At 33.3% G+C, this 21,479-nt stretch overlaps 1 protein-coding gene across 1 annotated transcript in view; it reads right to left on the minus strand.

The window, feature by feature from the left end:
* Positions 1-21,479, minus strand: part of LOC132756951 (uncharacterized) — a 40,669-nt gene that overhangs the window by 10,908 nt on the left and 8,282 nt on the right. The window contains exons 2-8 of the mRNA XM_060748097.1: positions 16,885-16,969; positions 15,842-15,931; positions 14,847-14,998; positions 10,992-11,085; positions 10,357-10,394; positions 8,168-8,252; positions 7,543-7,608 (exon numbers count right to left, since the gene is read on the minus strand). Coding sequence (XP_060604080.1) covers positions 7,543-7,608; positions 8,168-8,252; positions 10,357-10,394; positions 10,992-11,085; positions 14,847-14,998; positions 15,842-15,931; positions 16,885-16,969 — 610 coding nt within the window. The remainder of the gene's footprint in view (positions 1-7,542; positions 7,609-8,167; positions 8,253-10,356; positions 10,395-10,991; positions 11,086-14,846; positions 14,999-15,841; positions 15,932-16,884; positions 16,970-21,479) is intronic.

Below are 21,479 nucleotides of genomic sequence, written 5' to 3' on the forward strand. Positions count from 1 at the left end.
GGTAATCCACCCATTATTTCAGTAGAAGAAGACGTTAAAAGTTGTTTTCCCTTTTTCATCGTTTGCGGCCCCTTAAAGGGTCAAAACAAACTAGCATGAGCAAATTTGATAAAAAGCTTCCTTAGTATACTACAGACCAAATGTGGTGATCATCCATCATTTAGTAGAAGAAGGTATTTAAAGGATTTTTTTCTATTTTTAGCTGTGTTGACCCCTTAAAGGGGCCAATTGAAATGACATGAGCAAATTTTAGTGTAACTGTCACAATGATGCTAGAGACCAAATTTGAGGAAAATTCACCCAGCAGTTTAGGTATGGTGAGATAAAAATTGGTCCATTCTTTATCTTAAATTTAGCATTTAGTTTTTTGTTCCCATTTAAGTTTACAAACATGTATATAGTTATAAAATTTTAATATATTCTGCATTGGTTGTGAACCGTTTTTATTTTTCAAAATGAGAGATAGCATTGGTGGAATAAAAGGTCTTGAGGCATTTTTTAAACCACTGATAGAGCAACCAGTTATTTTCAGATATTTAACTATTGCGTGGCATATGCACTGAAAGTGCAGGAATTAGCAGTCACATTATAGATTTTATTGTTTCATGGACCTGATATAAAACCCTATTCGTTTTAACCATATTACCTATACACTGAACACCTACATAAAACCATGACTTTAAAAGTATACTTCTTTACCAATCAATATATTAAGGTTATAAAAGAATGGATATTCTAACAGTTTATCAGTATATAGAAAATTTGTTTTACGTAATTGAACAAAAGCGTTTAAAGTATCATTCCAATATGTGTGTACCTGATTTCGCTGAGGTTTCTTGGTAATGAGAACCACAATTTAACAATTTATTTTGAAACAATATCTAGCCATTACAATTACCATTGCTCGTTATGATTCGCCAAACCAAAGTAGTTTAAAATGCCGTTATAAGCACAGTGAAATCTATCATTTTTTATCAAAACATCCTTTTTTCTAATCTTGCATGGACTCAAAGAATAAAGTCTCTATCTGTTGAATATAAGATTTTTGAGTGGCTAAACTTAATTGTAATTATATTTAATCTTTCGAAAGAAATATTATTCTTTGGAGAACTTAAAGCATAATCTGTATAGTAACATAATTAATTTCATTCTCATTCTAATGAAATATTACATTTTTAAGATTTTTTTCAAAATATCAAAAATATACACCAAGTTTGGAAATATTTATAAAAATGTTATACAGTAGAATACAAATAGAAGAACTAATTGCATTATCTAAAGATAAATTGGAAGCGCATAATACAAAATGGAATATCTTCTGTAACATAAGAACTGTCGAGTAAATCAAGAGTAAAATAATGCAAACAAAAACATATCTATAAAGAAAACTAATAAGACTTGTTTTAATCACTATACAAAACAAGAGGGCCATGATGGCCCTGAGTCGCTCACCAGAAACAACTGCTTTTCAGTGTTGGAATGTCAATATATTCTCATATTAAACTTAAGCATAGAATATGTTTAAACAATAAACGTCTCTATCTGTTGAATATAAGATTTTTGAGTGGCTAAACTTAATTGGAATTATATTTAATCTTTCGAAAGAAATATTATTCTTTGGAGAACTTAAAGCATAATCTGTATAGTAATATAATTAATTTCATTCTCATTCTAATGAAATATTACATTTTTAAGATTTTTTTCAAAATATCAAAAATATACACCAAGTTTTGAAATATTTATAAAAATGTTATACAGTAGAATACAAATAGAAGAACTAATTGCATTATCTAAAGATAAATTGGAAGCGCATAATACAAAATGGAATATCTTCTGTAACATAAGAACTGTCGAGTAAATCAAGAGTAAAATAATGCAAACAAAAACATATCTATAAAGAAAACTAATAAGACTTGTTTTAATCACTATACAAAACAAGAGGGCCATGATGGCCCTGAGTCGCTCACCAGAAACAACTGCTTTTCAGTGTTGGAATGTCAATATATTCTCATATTAAACTTAAGCATAGAATATGTTTAAACAATAACTTGAGGAAGAAGCAGCGTGCGAGCAAGAAGCCGAGGGCGAAGGCAGCAGATGAAGGCAGCCCAGTGCCAGTGGAGGCCGCCAAGAAGCCCAAGGCAGGAGTCACAGTGGAGGTGCAAGCTGACGCCACTCTGCATCAGTCTGTGGTGGCGCGAGCAGCTCGTCACGGAACTACTCGACGATGGCCGCACACACTTCGCGCAACACCAGACTGATGGTGTTGTGAGGGACCCTCCAGCCATACTGCATCTCACGGTACTTGTCGCCAGAAGCAAGGTGCCTCAGGGTGAGGGCAACCTTCAGGCCTGGATCAAGGGGTGCTCGCCAGTTGGTGTTCCCCTTGGTAAGGGCTGGTGTCAGTCTCTGCACAATTTCATCGAACATGGCAAGTGGCATTCTCATGACCTGGGGCATTTAAGCTTAAGCTTAAACGGCGCTTATCAAATTAATATGAGCAAACTTGATAAAAGACTACTTAAAATGCTACAAAGTTTGGTGATCATCTTTCAATTAGTTCAGAACGAAATGATGTTCGAGGGTTTTTTTTATTTTTAGCTTTAGTGGCCCCTACAAGGGGCTAATCAAATTAATATAAGCAAACTTGATAAAAGAGTACCCACGAATGCTACAGACAAAGTTTGGTGATCATCCATCAATTGGTTCTGAAGTAGGAGATGTTTAAAGGTTTTTTCTATTTTTAGCTTAAGCGGCCCCTAAAAGGGGCCAATCAAATTAATGTGAGCAAACTTGATAAAAGATTACCCGAGAACGCTGTCGACAAAATTTGGTGATCATCCATCAATTAGTTCTGTAGGAGAAGATGTTTAAAGATTTTTCTATTTTTAGCCCTAAAGACCCCTAAAAGGGGCCAATCAAAATACTATTAGCAAACTTGATAAAAGACTACCTAAGAATGCTACAGACAAAGTTTGGTGATCATCCATCAATTAGTTCTGTAGAAATAGACGTTTAAAGGTTTTTCTATTTTTAGCTTTAGCGGCCCCTAAAAGGGGCCAATCAAATTAATATTAGCAAACTTGATAAAAGACTACCCAAGAATGCTACAGACAAAGTTTGGTGATCATCCATCAAGTAGTTCTGTAGAAGAAGATGTTTAAAGGTTTTTCTATTTTTAGCCCTAGAAACCCCTAATAGGGGCCAATCAAATTAATATGAACAAAATTGATAAAAGAGTACCCAAGAATGCTGCAGACAAAGTTTGGTGATCATCCATCAATTAGTTCTGTAGAAGAAGATGTTTAAAGGTTTTTCTATTTTTAGCTCTGCTGACCCCTAAAAGGGGCCAATTGGAATGACATGAGCACATTCAAGTGTGACTGTCACAAGGATGCTACAGACCAAATTTGAAGTAAATCTGCCCAGTTGTTTCAGAGAAGAAGATGATTGTTGACGCATGACGACGGACGACGGACGCCGGAGCATCCCCCTTTGATACTAATAGCTCACCCTGAGCCTTCGGCTCTGGTGAGCTAAAAAGGGAGAAAATAATTTTGAGCATGACAGAGCATGCAAGAGTGCTTGTGTATGTATGTGTATATGCGTGTTTGTGTGTGTGTGTGTGTGTGCGTGCGCGCGCGCGTGTGTGTGTGTGTGTGCGTGCGTGTGCGTGTGTGCGTGCGTGTGTGTATGTGTCTGCATGTATGTGTGCGTGCGTTTTTGTGTGTGTTTACATTACTGTTTTAGAATTGAATAATTATTAAAATGGAATATATTATGTTGAATACATGTAACAACAGTATGTTAACTGGAATGTTTGTAATTCATATATGAAAGAACATAATAAATGGAGAAAAAAATATTTTGGAGGATTAGGCAAAGAAAGAAACAAATGATTAAAGAGTGAAAGTACAAGAGTTTTATTGACAACTATTCTTCCAATCGTTATAATTATTTACTAACATACAAAGTTAAACACTCTCGCTTACAGAACTGGAACGCAATCGAAAAATATTTAATATATAATTTAATATTTACTAATGGGAAAGACAGAATTATTATTTTCTATGTTAATGTTCTTCTTTAGAAAATTTATCTTTCAAATTAAATTCGTTTTCACAAGAAACCATTATACTTCAATTCATTTATAAAAGTAATATATTGTTTTAAAAAGATATCCGGGACTTTGAAAAGAATAATATTTTTAGCACAGACACTAATTAAATTGTATGCGCAATTGTATTGCCGAATGGCATATTCTCAAGTCAAGCAATCCTAAATTGTATATAACTGCCTTGAAAGACCTTATTAAAAAAGTGTCGAATTACACACACTTAGACGATTTGTCTTAATGAACAAGTCACGAACAAAACTATTGCCTGAAAATATTAAAATTAAACAGATATCTCATATATGGAATCAAAAAAATGGTAAATTAAAAGCTGAAAGCAAAAAGGAGATCTTACTAAATATTGAGTTACAATGGCTTCTAACACGACCTGCATTTTCCCTATTGAACATAGAAGAACCGAAAGTGGGTGTTATAATAATTGATGCCAGCACTATTAAGTGTTGAGAATTGAGTTCCGCTCAAGCCGGTGCTAGGGGGCGTGAGGGATGTAGCACAAATTCATTATCCCTCATGTACAGACTCAGTCAAACCGAGTCTGCAATTCTCTTGTAATTTTGTTGTGATTAATGCTTCCGAGGGATCACTTTGTTTCCAGACTTTTATACTTCAGAACAGCAGGTGTCAAGTGCTGTGTGGCAGCTGTAAAACGTTGCCCCGTATTTCACTTCAGTGTTGTTATATTTTTCTGGTCCTTCGGGATCATTGATGCCAGCACTATTAAGTATTGAGAATTGAGTACCGCTCAAGCCGGTGCTAGGGGGCTTGGTGGATGTAGCACACATTCATTATCCCTCATGTACAGACTCAATCAAACCGAGTCTGCAATTCTCTTGTAATTTTGTTGTGAATAATGCTTCCGAGGCATCACTTTGTTTCCAGACTTTTATATTGCAATAAAATCACTGTTGACGTACTATATTTAGAAATGATACGTAATCATTATATATCTATCATATGTGATGTAACCACTAAAAAAGCGTCGCGCTGAAGTAAGTTTGGAAACAAATCAGGCACAATTTAGATAAATATCAGGTATTGCAGAATTTATTTGTTTATGCCGTGTTAGAATCGAAATAATATATCCAAATCGGTGATTTTATCGCTTAATAAAATCACTTGTGATATAATTCCTCGCACTCGAACTCCAAACAGTGATTTTATTGAGCGATAAAAACACAGTTTGGGATACCAGTATATTATTTCTTAAAAAAATATAGATCCAAGTTTATTATTCTTTTTTTTACATTTTCAGTGGACATCATTACACCATGTAATTTATACAGAATACAAGTTGTGTCTTATGAATTTATCTCACGGTTTAAATGTTGTCTCATAGAAAAAAAATTGTTTCATCTTTTCTAGGAATGTGATTGTACATGTAATGTCTGGATATGTGTAACTCATTAACTTTAGTTCGCTAAAATCTTAGACACTGATGTTTCTAATACTTTTTGAGTCTTTTGAACAAACAATTACCAAATGGGCAGTTTGAAATATGGTAACATTTGTAAAGACAATTATACACGTCATCCAATACCTAGTTTGTAAAGAAAATTGTTCAGAGAATAAATATCAATTTTGAGTGTAGAATATTGCACGGTTTGAGTTCAAATAATAACAAAGCATTTTAACGAAAACCCGTGCATTATTATACCACAATGCACGAAAATCTATTTCCATTCTAACTCGTCATTGAAAAAATATAGTTGGAGAATATGTTGGACTATATGTTTTGTGGTTAAATTTATTTTCGCCTCAAAGTTTCCAATAGAAACGTTCTTTTAAAGCTGTTCCAGTCGGTTGAAAATAAACTGTTATTAAATTTACTGTTTGCAGAAACATTTTGAAAATAACAAATTTTGAAAAACGTTGATAGCTTTTTTTGTGTTTATTTTATAGTGATGTGAAATTCCAATCGAACGTCCTCGGCTGTTATCTATAATAACCTCGGAAACAATACGGTGTTTCAGATGTAAACATAATGTAAAACGAATGTACATATGATTGACATCCAAAAGTAAATTAAGTCTGTTTCGGTACAATTATGATTGAAAATAAGACTGACATCCATTTTTTATTTAAATATGCCCACTGATGTACAATTTTAAACAAATGCGACTAGTTGTCATTAGGTTGGCATTTTGTACTTTCGGTTTCTACAACCATAATAATAGATAAACAAATAATGTATTGTTTGCTTGTGTATCTATGAATTCACTGATTTTAGGCAGGTATTCACTTGATGTATTGGAAATAAACTTTTCAACAACGATAACTACCAGCATTAAATTACTATTTGTTATCATTCTAGTTTCTTAGCGTAGGTTACCGTTCTGTGTATTCATACTAGTGTGTTCGAGGTCTTTATCCGAAGACTGCTGGAAAGGACCGGTGAAATTCAACTGGTTTGCGACATTGAAATAGCGCTCTTGCTTGGACGTTTTTTGCACGCGCTGTTTGGCGCTACATTGTGGCGTCTTTACTTTAAGCGTCTGTATGTACAGCGTTAATGACTGAATCAAAGGTAAGAGTGTTCGGATTTATTTTCTTAGTTAAACCATTTTCTATCATTCTAGATAGTTTTCCGAACAAAATTCAACAAAAGTTGTTTTATATTTATCAGATTTTTCAAACAAAATGGCGCCGTCAATGCGTAGGTTTGCAAATACAGAGGTAGGAAATTAGAACGGCGAGTGCATTGTTGTAGTATAACGCATGCTTCCGGCCTTCTTTGTTTATATGAGAAAAATCTCCGATAGTGTTAGAATTAATGATATAAAATACCAATTTGAATACAAATGCAGAAATAAAGATGAAACTGTGACAGATATTATTTTTATAAATATCATCTTTGATATAAGGGACGCAATTAAAATCCAGCATTAATTAATAAAGAGTTAATTCGCTTTTCAACCTTGCCACTTTCGTTTTCGGTACCTTTGCTATAATCTAATATTCATCACATTATCTGTAGTGTTTCTAATTATTCCTTTAAATTCATACTATCCAATCAAATTAATTTTTGCTGGGAAATGTAACATTAATATGTACTGTTTTTTCAATTGTAACAATGTCTATTTTAAAAAACTATGTATTTATAGTATAGTGTATTCATATTTTGTATTCATGCAGTTTAAGCTTATAAATTATTTGAAAAACATGAAAAATTACTCTATTTTATTAATGTTATGTTGTCACAATCAAATATTCGTATATACTTGCACCATTGTAAGGCTGATAGGAGGATGTTCCTCGACGCCTATCATGCTAATGACGGGAAAATAAACACACTCACGCACACGCACCAACACGCACACACACGCACACACGCGCACACAGACACACACACATGCAATCAATGTTCCCAATGACTGAATACTCGAACATGTGAATAATGGATGTCTTACCCTGAAATACGACGGGCACTGTTCCACTTAAGGACAGTATTTGCTTTTTTGTCCCGTCTGGAAGAACTGAAATGCCAGGAAAACTACCAGTAGTAAGTTCAGCGGTCCATGTCAATGGTTAAAAATAAAAACATAGCAGGAGCTAACAACTCCAGATTCGTGCTTATTTTCATGGAAATTTTGAAAATTTGTTTAAAAGTATTATTTAGTGACATAACCAAAAGGAAGCAATTTAACTTTATCAATGGTACTTACAACCCACATAAACTAGTAAAAAGAGGACAAAATATGCAACAAATAGCCCTTACTGCGTTAGAAATGCAGTAGAAATATAGAAATAAATACTGAAAAATCAGTCATTAATTGCACATATCATACATAGTATTACTCGAATCTTGAATATTATTACTTTTCCTAATTCCTAGGACATTTTTCTCAAGTTTGATTTAATTGAAATATTTTCGCTAATCTGGAGGCATGCAGCTTTAAGAAAGAAAAACTTGATTTTTTTCTTCTTTAAGATATGTAGACAAAACTTGCATCTGGCACAAAATAAAAGAGTTTGACTTTGTTACTTATACCTTACACACGATGATAATTATTATTTAGGTATAACTTATATCACCTTGTTCTCCAAATGACCCCCTGATATCTGAAAAGACTGGAAAAATTGTAAGAGCATCCTGTTTGGTCTTTTCTTGGTCCATATACTGAAAAAAGGTATTATGTATGACAAATGTGGTTTAATTTTGTCCGTATTGATGATGATGATGATGATGATGACAAAAAAGATGAATTTTTATAATGTTTGTTTGGTTTTCTGTGGTTATGCCGATTTTAACATATCTTTTGGTTATAATTATCTCGGCGGTCGACGCACCTGACCAGTTTTCTTGGATAAATAACCATTAATTACTAATTTCCCCACAAGTGAAGGACTACTTACCCGACATGACTTCTGAATCAGCGGTGAAAGGCAAACGATCTGTAGGTTCAATGTCTAAGATCAATTTTCACGGAGAAATAATGCCTCGAGGATCGATGTAACACCACATATGATAATGCAAATAAATTTCTTGAACTATTATTGACTGATTTTCATAACTTTGCTGACTGATATGTTATATAAAGATAGGTTGTTATGAAAGTATATAACTTAGGTAACCTTTTGATTACCATTTTTCATTAAGATATATATATACGGTCATATAAATAGTCTAAAACGGGTTATAATTCCAAACAACCGTTATTATGGACTATATAACCTGTCACAAAAAAGTAACTTTTCCTGTGTTAAAGTGAAGATATAGTGTTATTTAAAAAAACGAAAAGTCAAATAAGCTACAAATATTCAGGCGTACAATTATGTGCCAGATAAAACAAATTTTAACTCTTTTTTAACTTGTTTTAAAGGAGAAATCCGCTGACCGCGATTTGAATGTGCATGTAGACCAGTAAATACGTGTTTATGTTATGAAACGTTTCAATTTTGGATGTTCTTCTTGTGCCATTCGACACCTTAGACAGCGTTTTCAAGTAACATGCCGTACAGAATATCGACCACGTAGTGGACGCCCGAGCGTCACGACGCGTGCCCAAGACCGCTCTTTTCGGAACACAAACCTGCGCACTCGCTTCCGAACTGCCACAACTACTGCAGCTAACACCCCTGATACACATATCAACCGTATATCTGTCAAACTGTGCGTAATCACTTGTGCGTGGTGGTGGTAAATGGAGGTCGACCATACGTTGGTTGTGTTTTGAGACGACGTCGCCGCTTAAATCGTGTTATTGGGCACGTACATACCAACGCTATCTTAGTCGACAATGGAGAATAGCATTCTTTTCTCTGACGAGTCGAGGTTTTCGATTCATCGAACTGATGACTTGGTTAGACTACACCGTAAGAGAAATGAGCGTTATGCCTACTGCTGCGTACTTGATCGAGTACATTTTTGGGGCTTCGGTTCTGTTTTGGTCTGAGCAGACAGTACACATGGCTTTCACACTAATCTCGTTGTTTTCGAAGAAATTTGAATGCCCTACGCTACCGAGATGAAATTCTCGCGAGGCATGTTATCCCACTGTTTCGTATATTGCCAATATCACACTTTTAAACATGATAGTGCCACAAGCAATACAGCAAGGGACACTGTGAATTCCCTCAGGGCGAAAACATTGCATTTATTAATGACTGGTCTGCCATAATCCCTGATCTAAAACTCATCAAACCGTTAAACACTTTTTGGATAATTTGGGCGTGTTAGACAAAACCCTATTCCATCGTAAAACGTCATTCAGCTAAGACACGCATTCAGGAATGGAACAACATTCCACAGGCCGAAATCAATACGCTCGCCAACGATGCCAGACAGTCCTTCTTGCTGAAGATGGTCATACCCGATATTAATTTGTGATTTTGTTTGGCGACCCCTTATGCATTTAACTAGGTACATTTCACTTCTTTTTGGATAAACCCTCAGCAATATTTTCTCACAAAAATCGCAATAATACAACTCTTTTACAATACAAGCAAATCTACTTTAATCCTGATTTTCATATTTGTGTATATCGGCATTTAAATGCAGGGGAAGTTTCTTTTTTGTTCAGTATATATACTACTACTAGAATGTGACGTCATAAATAGATCAAGCTTAGTCTTTAAAAACCGGGAAAAGATGAACATTTCAACACAGTTCAACCACATTACTATTAAATATTTTATGGTCGACATCAAAATATCAAACTTCATAAAATTACAAAAAAGTACGTGTACTTATATTATCAGTATCATTGTTGTTTGATACTTACGTTGGAAAGTTGAAGCTTCTCAATGTATTTCGATCGATCTGAAATTAATAAACTAATCTGTATGCGTCATTTTTATTTTTGCAATATTATGTGCATGTCTCAAGTCATGTTTTGATGTAATTGTTAATAAGTAAGATACAAAAAAGTGCGAATTATTGAAATGACTGTCTGTTTACGTAGACACAAAACCGTATTCAGCATCAGTAATTTTCCTCTGTCTTGCAAATGTTCATTGATTCCTTCATACGTTTGCAATATAATATTTAAGAAGTTTTTAACAAGCAACTTATGCGCGGCTTGTATTTGTAAATTCATGTCAAAGTCGGTAATAATTTCACAAGACAAACTTGTTAACTTGTTACCGTTTTAATCTAATGTAGTATGTATGTATGTATGTATGTGCGTGCGTGCGTGCGTGCGTGCAAGCGTGTGTGTGCGTATGTATGTATGTATGTATGTATGTATTTTTTGGATTTCAAGTTATACCAACACCGTTAAATTCATGAGGCGACTTTCAAGCTTTCCCAGTGAAGGTGAAGGAAGAACCCAGGTGCCACTTCATGTATTATTTCTCGTAAAATGGGTACCTGAGTAGAACCAATAACCTTCCCGCAAACACATGCAGAGGTACTTACCATCCGAACTAAGTTCTTCGTATACATTTAATGGTAGCTCTTGGCCGAACATTTCTACCAAATCAGAAATTAGTTCCAGCAATGTAGAGTTTCGCTGAAACACACAGAAAACAATTTGACATCGTTTAACTTCCGGAAGATACAAATTACGCAGCATAAACGAGTTTTTTTTGAGATTACAAAGAGTTTATATTCGATGGTACCTTGCTCAAGACGAAATGGAATATGTATGTCACGGTTCAGAACTGTTACCTATTTAGGGAAAAGATCTGTTAGGGCCGGAAGTCAGTGATGACCCCCGCTTTTACAGTTTTCCGAGGATTTGGGGTTCGAACCCCCTAGACTCAAACTTTTTTTTTGGGCGCCCAACGTGGAAAACAATGATGCATTATAAACCACAGTTTTTTTTCAATTACAAAGTAACCCTAAAAAAAATTAGAGGACGATTTTCACCGTAGCGGGGGAGTATGTCACGGTTCAGAACTGTTCACAATTTAGGAGAGAAGATGTGGAAGCGGCCAAAAATAGCTTAGTGGGTAGATCGCACAACGGTATTCCGTTGGTCTCGGGTTCGAGTTCCGGCCATGCTGCACATTTTTCTCACCCAATGACATATACGAGTTATAAAAGAAACAAAAACATATATATCTAAAATAACACAACAATATCTTAATATTTAAACAGACTATTTATAAATACATTTCCTGATAAATATACGAATTATTGAAAAATACGTATACATTTGTTTTATGTTGTGTGTATACCAAAAAATAAAAAGAAGTTATGAAACTATGACTTCGTAAGTTGACTACATCAAATTGTGTGATTCAAATTTTATTTCCTATAAGATTCAGGGATGAACACTCAATAGGGACCATTTCTTACTGTACATTTCTTTTGCTGTAAATAGAAAAAGTAAAAGAGAGACAGTGAGGTGTAATTGTAAGATAAAACGCAATGTTGTATTCCTTAAAAGTGTAAAAGACTGTATCATTTTGTTACAATTAGATGGCAAGATGTTTAATTTAGATTATGATGTATTTTATGTTTATGCTACAATGTACCTACTGGAAATAGTAGAGAATTTATTCTTGAACAGAGTATATTCGATATAATATCTGGTGACATGTGCGTTTTAAAATGTTCATGACAGTACATGTCATTTCCTTATTGCTGCAGATTTCAATGCACGAGTTGAAGAGAAGCCAGATTATGTCGAAAATGAGTTTTTAATTAATGTAGATTTATTACCGGAAGATTACATCGCTGATACTGTTATGTTAAGAAAAAGCCAGGATAAGCAAGGAATGAAAATGGCAAACTTTTATTAAATTTTTGTAAGGCCACTGAGATTTTTAAACGGGAGAACTATCGCTATTAAAAACTTGGGTAAATTTAAAAAGAGCAAGGTAGAAGTGTCATAGAGTGTAGACTCGACCTGATGAAATATGTTACATCTTTTAATGTTGAGGATCCAAATATTATATGTGATCATTGTGTTGTGATTTTTTTTATATTCAAAATTAAACAGTATTGGTGGTGAAATTGTGCAAGATAATAATTTCATTCTGCTGACGTTTTAAAATGCGCGTAATGAGAAATAAGGAAAAGCGGCAGCCCAGACTTAGTTTTAAATGATTTTTTAAAATATGGGTCTCAAAATAGATTTCTATCTTTCCTTAAAAATTATTTAACAAAATCTTTGACCTCGGTTATTTCCCTGTAAAATACTGTTAAGTACTATAGGCAAGCTATTTACTAAAGTTTTAAATATCCGATTAAATATTTGGGCCGAAGACTACAATTGTGTATATTGAAGCACAGGCAGGGTTCCGTTCCGAAAAATATGGGAACGACTGATAATATTTTTATTCTACGTGGATTAATAAATCATATGGTTAACAAAAAACAAAAACTTTTTTGTATGCCTTGATAGAATTTTTACCAAAGGCATTTGATTTTGTTGTACGTGATACAAATATGGTATAAAAATTACTTAAGCTAGACATAAGAGAAAAGATATAAGATGTTATAAGATCAATGTATGATAATGTAACATATAGAGTTAAGCATTTAAATACAGTTAGCACTGATTTTGCAAGCATGTGGGCGTCCGTCGAGGAGAATGTATTTCGCGTTTTTTATTCTCAATGTACTTTGAGGAGCATTTCGTATTACATGGGTTTGATGGTATAAACTAAGATATGTTTTAAAACTTTTTTTCCTTATTGCTTTATGCTGAATGAATATTTGTTTGATTTTGCTGTGAATAACCGAAAACTATGTTGGTTTTACAAAAGGTTTTTTGGATCGGTTATTTAGACCTATTGTATGAAATTTTTGAAACTAACAGTTAATGTTGAAAAATAAAGGTAATTTTATTTAGAAAAGGTGGAAAACAGAAGAAATATGAACTTCACATATATTGGTCACACTGTAGACACTGTTTAAAAAAATTTTATTTAGGTATTACATTTACCACAGGTGGTTCTTTAAGCGCAACATACGAGGCATTAGCGGGCAAGGCATTGAAGGCAATATACAAACTCTTATTAAGTTAAATTCACTTATATTGATGTTAAGCAATCGATAAGTTAGTTGTTCCTATATTAAACTATTGATGTGAAATATGGGGATTCAAAGAAACAAATGTTATAGAAAGAATACATTTACAATATTGTAAACACTTTTAAGGAGTGCGTGCCCAAGCCCAGAATAATTTTGTCAATGGTAACAAGTTTATTTTCTAATAGGTTAATATGTATAGTAAGATACTGGTGTGAAATATTAGAATGCGAATGCACAAAATATGTAAGACATGTATTCGATATGATGTTAAGAGACTTATAAATATATTGTAATAAGATTTCATGGGCATATAATCTTGACTCATTAGGTTTTAAACATGTGTGGCTATTCCAAGGAGTTGGAAATAAAATATTTTAATAGATGTATTTAAGCAAAGACTGTATGATAACTGTTTACAACTATGGAAAGCTCAATTAGAACATTCGACAAAGCCAGGACATATAAACTTTTTTCATGTTATGGATATCAGTCATATTTAGACATTGTTAGAATTACTAAATTTAGAAAGGCATAAACAAGAGTGTCATCACATTATTTAGAGGTAGAAGCTGGTAGATGACATATATTACAAAAATATCATTTGACGAAAGAAAGTGAAGACTTTGTAATACTTTAGAGGATGAGTTCCATATTTCTATTAGAATGTCCCATGTACCAGGATATAAGACAAATGCATATGAAAAAATATTTATGGAAGCGACCTTATGTAATCAAATTTAGAGATTTATTTGAATCTGAAAATATTTGGATTATTAAAAATTGAGTAATATTTGTTGGCAAAAAATTTGATAATAGAGACAGTGCATTGTAGCAACGATGACCTTGTCCTCTCGCTGTGACATAATTATATATATATATTACATTAAATAAGTTATGATGAATAAGAATCGACTACGAATTTAACTATTTCATGTATAGCATGCTTAAATCATGTCATTGATGTTATCATATACATTTTATATGCATCACATATATTAAAAACTAGATATGTTATGATGAATAAGAATTGACTATAAAGAGACATATGTTATGTACACCTTGCTATATCATGCCACTGATGTCATGTATCTGCTGATTGTCTTATGACTGTGTACTGACGGGTATATTTGCCTTTGTATGAATAAAGTTTATCTATCATGTACTGTTAGTACTATATGAAAAAATAATACAATAATCTGATCTGACTCAAGAAGTTGATTATATGACCAAGTTGTGAAAGATTGTGTTTATAACGAGGTAGTCAGTGACTTAGAATAGAAAACGTACGTTCCACTGTTTTATGTATTCTGTATATACTCTTCCATCTGTATCTATATAGCTATAGAGAATGTACTTTGAACTTGTTACGAACACCGCCGGCGCCGTGTTAGGATGGTCGTCTGATATCCATACAGCTATAGGTGTATTAAACGTTTTACCTAGATAGTGTATGTAGAAACATTTCCAATTAACAGTGGACTGGTCACTATGGTGACTACTCAGCATATTTGTAGGTAGCATTTATCGGTATTGAATTATTTGTAGAAGATATTTGGTACAACAACCACCGAAACCCCTCACACGGACAAATGAATTTGCAGCAAGTTAGTATTGAGGATTGGATATAGCTTAAGACGGTGCTTGATGGAGACTCAAACTGTATTTGCAATATTTATATAAGATTGCTGTTATCATTAATTTTGATGTATCTCCCGTTTTTTAGTTTTCTATTAGTAGTATTCATGTCAGAAGTAGTATAAACTTAGTATATGTCTTAGTTTTAAATCATAATGATGCTCAATTAGCTAAAATATGATGTTAACTCCGTCATGTCATTGCCATTATAATCGGTAAGTCTTTGTTCATCTCAATATTTTCTTTCAGAAACAAACTCCGATACTATTAAAGGCACATTATGCATCAGAAACCCATATTTTTCAGTTCAAATGAAATGTAAAGCATGGATTTAGGGCAATTTAGAAACACTAACAACTGAAAATGTAGCACTGAACGTGCGATAATGTTTCATAAAGGTAACAAAATGTAAACAAAGTAGTATTTTAACTTCCATACAAAATACTAATTCACTATAATTATACCAATTGTCATCAAAGCAAAAGAAGCAACATATTGCACTATGAGTTAACTTTTTGAAACTAAAACAAATATATAGAAACATAAAAAATATGAGTAATAAAATGATTGCATTTCTGAGGCATAATGGGCCTTTTAATTAAATAAATTTTTCAAAAGCATTAAGTAAGTTCTGAAGTTCTAATTACCTATCCAAGGTGCGGGATATGTTCCCTGGAACACTACGGAAACTGTTCCATGCAGCTGAAGCAGAAGCTTTGTTTCAACGGGTGAAGTTTCTATATCAAAAGATAAAGAAGTTTTCAATCTGATAAAAAACTAACATGTACACTGTGTAACGATATCGGTGATGAATTTCAGTTCAGTTTTCAAAGAGGATAGAAATATATGCATAAATAATAACTTTAATAGAAATCAGCATAGAAATTTTAATCGGTAAGTTTGTTTATACATGTATCTAACTAAAAGTTTCTATAGTTTTCTTTTATTTGCAAAGTTCTTGGTTTACTTTGTTTCCCATTTCTGTGAGACTTGTATATAAAATGAAAGTTAATTAATTTTGGATTTAAAATAATTTGGGTGGAAACGAGACCAAGTACATGTCATCACTTCATATCATTTCAGAATGGAGCGGACATAAATATAGAATCTTCGATATTAAGGAAGCTTCCTGACTTGAAAATGTAACGTAAATTGCATGGGATTTAACTCAAAATAGGATTGGAGCAGTACCTCTCGACGCTTGCAGAAATCACGATCACTCAAAAGGCAAATATCGTATGTTTTCTTTTATCGCCCATTCTTATATTTTTCATTCATAATCGTATAAAAACCGGTGTGAAAGTTTTAAAGTTCATTCCGTAAAGTAAAAAGGCGAAATTCCCGAATGTCACCGGAATACGGTATCTATAGTGTGGTGCTCCACTCATCCATTTGTGATGATAACGTTGAGGTATAATTGTTTCAGTGTCAATAACCCGAAGAACTCACACTGGCAAAAAAGCCGACGAAAACATATTACCTTATTTTTTTTATTTTTTTTTTATTTTTTTTTTGGGGGGGGGGGGGTGAATAATTGTCATCTTTTATCACTTGATGTAAATATGTGACGAAGTTATTTCAAACAAAACGCAATGCATACCAACTTTTAAGAACATGCATTATTTCATAATAATTAAACACAGTTTCGTAGTTTTTGTTGTTGTTGCAGTTTTAATCCTAACAAACTTACTAAATTCTTCTAACTTTGGCCTAAAGTCTTGAAATACCGACATCACCTCTTCAACTTGACTTTTGGTTCTTCCTGGATTCTGATACTAAAAGTAAAACATCATGAAATATTTTCACAATGATTGGATACACAGGGCTGTATTTTACAGCCGCCACACTGCTCACACGTGCCAATAAAAAGAAAACATGTATTCCTTAACGAACGTCCGACACGGCATTGAAAATGTTACAGTGTTGGATTCAGAATGTTTATGGGCGGTAGTTGTGATGGGCGGTAGTTGGGAAATGTAAGCTCCCTAGCACCGGCTTTAACAGAACTTAACGTTTACAAAAACAAAAAACAGCCACAGATATGATGGTCGGTATCGTCCATTAAAGCGCGAGAAAATTTACCGTCAGTCTGTTCTTCAAAGTTGTCTAAAATGTTGAAAAAAGCAATAAGAACATTTTGTCCAGCACTTATACTTTAATTTTCTAAAAGTTATTTCCTTTCAAAAATAATGATATTATGTGTCATTAGATAAGGTATTTGTAATTCTGTTGGCAGCTTTAGTTTGTTTAAGGCACTTTAAAATTCAGACACTATATACACAGTGATACAGGTTCATAATTGCCTTCTTGTTAAGTATAGCTGTTTTAACCACATTTTAGCGATTACAATAGAAGAAACTATAGAAGCTAGGGAATTGTTGCAATTAATTGGACTTAAAATCTTAGGTTTTATATGTATATTTACCAGGACAGTAGCTTTGGTATTTGATACAAAAATTCATTTTCTGTGTAATTTAAGTATACATTGTATTTTAAACTACTACACCATAAATTATTACATTGTTATTCTATCTTTATTTGTTTTTTAATTTGATGAGTGTAGTTAAAGAGTAAGTTCCAATGCATTTATGCTACTCAGTATTTGATTAAATGCAAATGTCATAATTTAATCAAAATGCTTTATTGAGATCATTTCAATAATTATCGCATTTTTATGCTTATTGAGTTTTTTAACCTTCCTCAAATAGAAAGAAAGTACATCCTAGCAAACATTAAAAGTGTAATATAATTATCAATAATCTTTAGTTGTCCCTCTTTTTCTATGGGAATTTAGAGATATACCATTTCAAAGAGTGACCTAAAAGAATAAAATAAAACTTACTCTCAGTGGCAGATAACTCAGAAATTAGGAAGATAACCCATATTATTTGTTTCAAACATAATACGGTTTAATTATAGTGGAATCATTTTTAGTCACGTAGGATGAATTTTCTCGTAGTTTGCGCTAGGACAAATGCGCGAATGTTAGTCAGCGCTAATATAAAACCAAACAAATTTGTCAAAAATATCAAATGTGTCCGAAAGATATACGTTGGTCACAACATTTCCCGAATCATGCCACTCGTCAGTGTCGTTTATTGATTCAAAGTATTACTAGTAGTAACTTTATTAGTTGTACATAATTATACAAGTTAAATATTTATTCGCCGGCAGTAGAATTTTTGTTAAAGTCAGTAATTGAAGTTACACAACTTGTGAAATATGTTTGTTTGTTTCATTTTACGCCTTTTCCCAACAGTATTTCAGACATATAGGCGGGTAGTTTCCTAACCATCGTTCCTGGAGAGTTACACCAGTACTAGACTACCTTCCTCCGCTCTAAACTATCAAAGCATCTCCCGGGGATCGAACCCACGCCAGAGAGGTAAATGGATTAGAAATCATCGACTCTAACCCCTCAACCACGGAGGCGGTCTTGTGAAATATGAATACAGTATAAAAAGTAAGGAAGGGCCATATCTAATGCAGGAAAGAAGGAATTCTAATTTCCTTTTATCTTGTATAGTTACGTGTTGTGGCGATCATGCATGTACACGAGGTCACAAAAATTGCACTGTGTGTATATTATGAACAAAAGTTTGTAGAACACGAAATATCCCCCCACTTCATACATTCTCTTAGTGACCTTTGACCTACTGATCTTAAAATAAATAGGGGTCATCTGTGAATGATGATCAACTTCCCTACCAACTTTAAGGATCACAGGACAAAACATACTGAAGCTATGTTTTCTCCGAAAATTGGGGCATAAAGATCTTTATGATGCATTAATATTTATTCAAAATATATAAATGTAACGTATTTATACTGTACTTTCTTTGAACTGCAATATTAATATTAAAGTCTATTTAAACGCTATATTTGATATTCAATAAGTCACTTTCGTCAGGTTCACCATGAGCGAAAGGAAGATAGATGTTTCAGCTAATGTATAAACATTGTGCAAATAAATGAAGATTAAATCCTCTGAATGATTTAAAAAAATCAACTAAAACAAATTTAGTGTTCATAATATATATGTCTACAAACTGCAAATTCAATTTAAACGCTACATTTAATATTTTAACTTTCATTTCCTCTCGCTCACAGTCATCCGAATAAATCACTCGTATTGTTCTCTGTGAGCAAAAGGAAGATATCTGAACTTGTATACAGTATCGAAATTATGCAAATAATTTGATATTAAATCATCATAATCATTATTTTGGGGAAAAGTATCAATCAGTTATGAAAAATTCGTCTACAAACTGCAAAATTATTGTAAATGTCAATTAAAATACTATACATGTATTTAATATTTTAAGAGTCATATTTTTCAGTGTGAGCGGAAGGAAGATCTCTGAACTTGAATACAAAAATCATGCAAATAAATCATCATAATTATTTTTTTTTGACAATAAATATTATTAATTTCTGATAATATACGTCTACAATTCGCGTATTAGCATAATTTCCAATTTAAAAGCTTTTTTGAAATCTTATAAGTCACTTTCGTATTTTTCAATGTGACTGAAAGGAAGATCTCAGAACTTGTGTATAGAAATTATACAAATGAATGGAGATTAAATCAATATTATGATTATTTTTGATAAAAAGTATAATAAGTTTCGAATATTATTCGTCTGCAAACTACAATTTGATTGTAAAATTTTATTAAAATGCTATAAGTCATATTTTTAAAGTCACTTTTGCTCACTTTCGTCAAAAAAGTCACTTATTTGGAAGTGGCTAGACGGCTCGCCAAAAGTTCTAGCTGTACGTGAGTCACGTACGTATAGCCAGGACATACTGTATTGGCACTTTCAAAAATTATATTGAAGTCGAAAATGCATATGTTATTTTATGACTTTACTTCTACACTTCTATGTATCTATCTATGTATCTATCTAATATGTATCTATTTATGTATCTATGTGTCTGTCGGTCTGTCTGTCTGTCTGTCTGCATGTCTGTCTGTCTGCCTGCCTGCCTGCCTGCCTGCCTGCCTATTCCTATTCCACTCCGATCATGCCGTTATGAATTCGATCCTTGCGCTTAATTTACAAAAAACTCATTTAACAATTTATCTTTCATACAACATATACAAATTAAACAACAAATCATAAGCATGAAAAACAACGACGTTATAATTTTTAACTGGGACAGAAAGTTATCTTCCGTCCCAGCTTTTAACATGCAACTCTGACAGTTTTATCAAGATTACATTACGTTCGTATTCATTTTTTTACAAAATGGCGGATCATCTTTATTAAATTGAACTCACGAGGGCAAATGCGGGGACTTGTTTAAAATCCTCGTTAAAAGACACAAAATAACATATGCATTTTCGACTTTCATATAATTTTGAAAAGTTCCGTACGGCTAGACAATACAGTGTGTCCTGGCTAGTCGAACGTGACTCACGTACGGCTAGAACTTTTGGTTAGCCGTTCGGGTCACTTCCTTCGTATTTTAAAACCCCGATGAGTGTATAAACCACGTGGTGTGTATGCCGCATTTTCATTGGATGTTGTTTATCTTAGCGAGAACTTTAGTCGAGTGTCTACAATGGTCTAAATAAAAACTTTTTTTTTTTTTTGAATTATTTCATCGCGTATTTTTTTTCAAATAATTATTATAACTTAATTATATACTGATATTTACGGTGGCACAAAGGTGTCGTGCGCACTAGATACTATGTCGTGGCCACGAGTTACTTAGTTGTGGCCACGTGATAGCTTAGTCGAGGCCACGAGATACTATGTCGTGGCCACGAGTTACTTAGTCGTGGCCACGAGATACTATGTCGTGGCCACGAGTTACTAAGTCCTGGGAACGAGATAACTAAGTCGTGCGCACGAAATGATTAACCACTCAGAATACACTATATATATTATGATTTTTTTTAAATACTAAAGATATCACTTTGAACTTGTCTTTAGAATCATATAGGAAAGTCACCTTCCAAGGCCCACCAGACATTTATTTTGACTATAGCCCTTTGTTGGGACAATTTTGTGATCGAATTGGTCAGTTTGTACGTACAGCGGTCTGTTTACCTTGTTTATACGATAACATGAGAAGGAATAAGGCTCGTATTGAGAATGGATACTTACACTCACACTCGATGAGTTAATCCCATATAGTAACTTAGTAACTAGTGGCCAAGACATAGTATCTCGTTGCAATGAGATAAATAAAAACACATACATGTCACCTTTGTGCCACCGTAGATATTCGTTCATGTTAAAAAAATTAAATGAACATTTTCACGATACTCATTTA

This window comes from Ruditapes philippinarum, unplaced genomic scaffold (genome assembly GCF_026571515.1).
Source record: "Ruditapes philippinarum isolate M1 unplaced genomic scaffold, ASM2657151v2 ctg3609_1_1_1_1, whole genome shotgun sequence".
Lineage (NCBI taxonomy): Eukaryota > Metazoa > Mollusca > Bivalvia > Venerida > Veneridae > Ruditapes > Ruditapes philippinarum.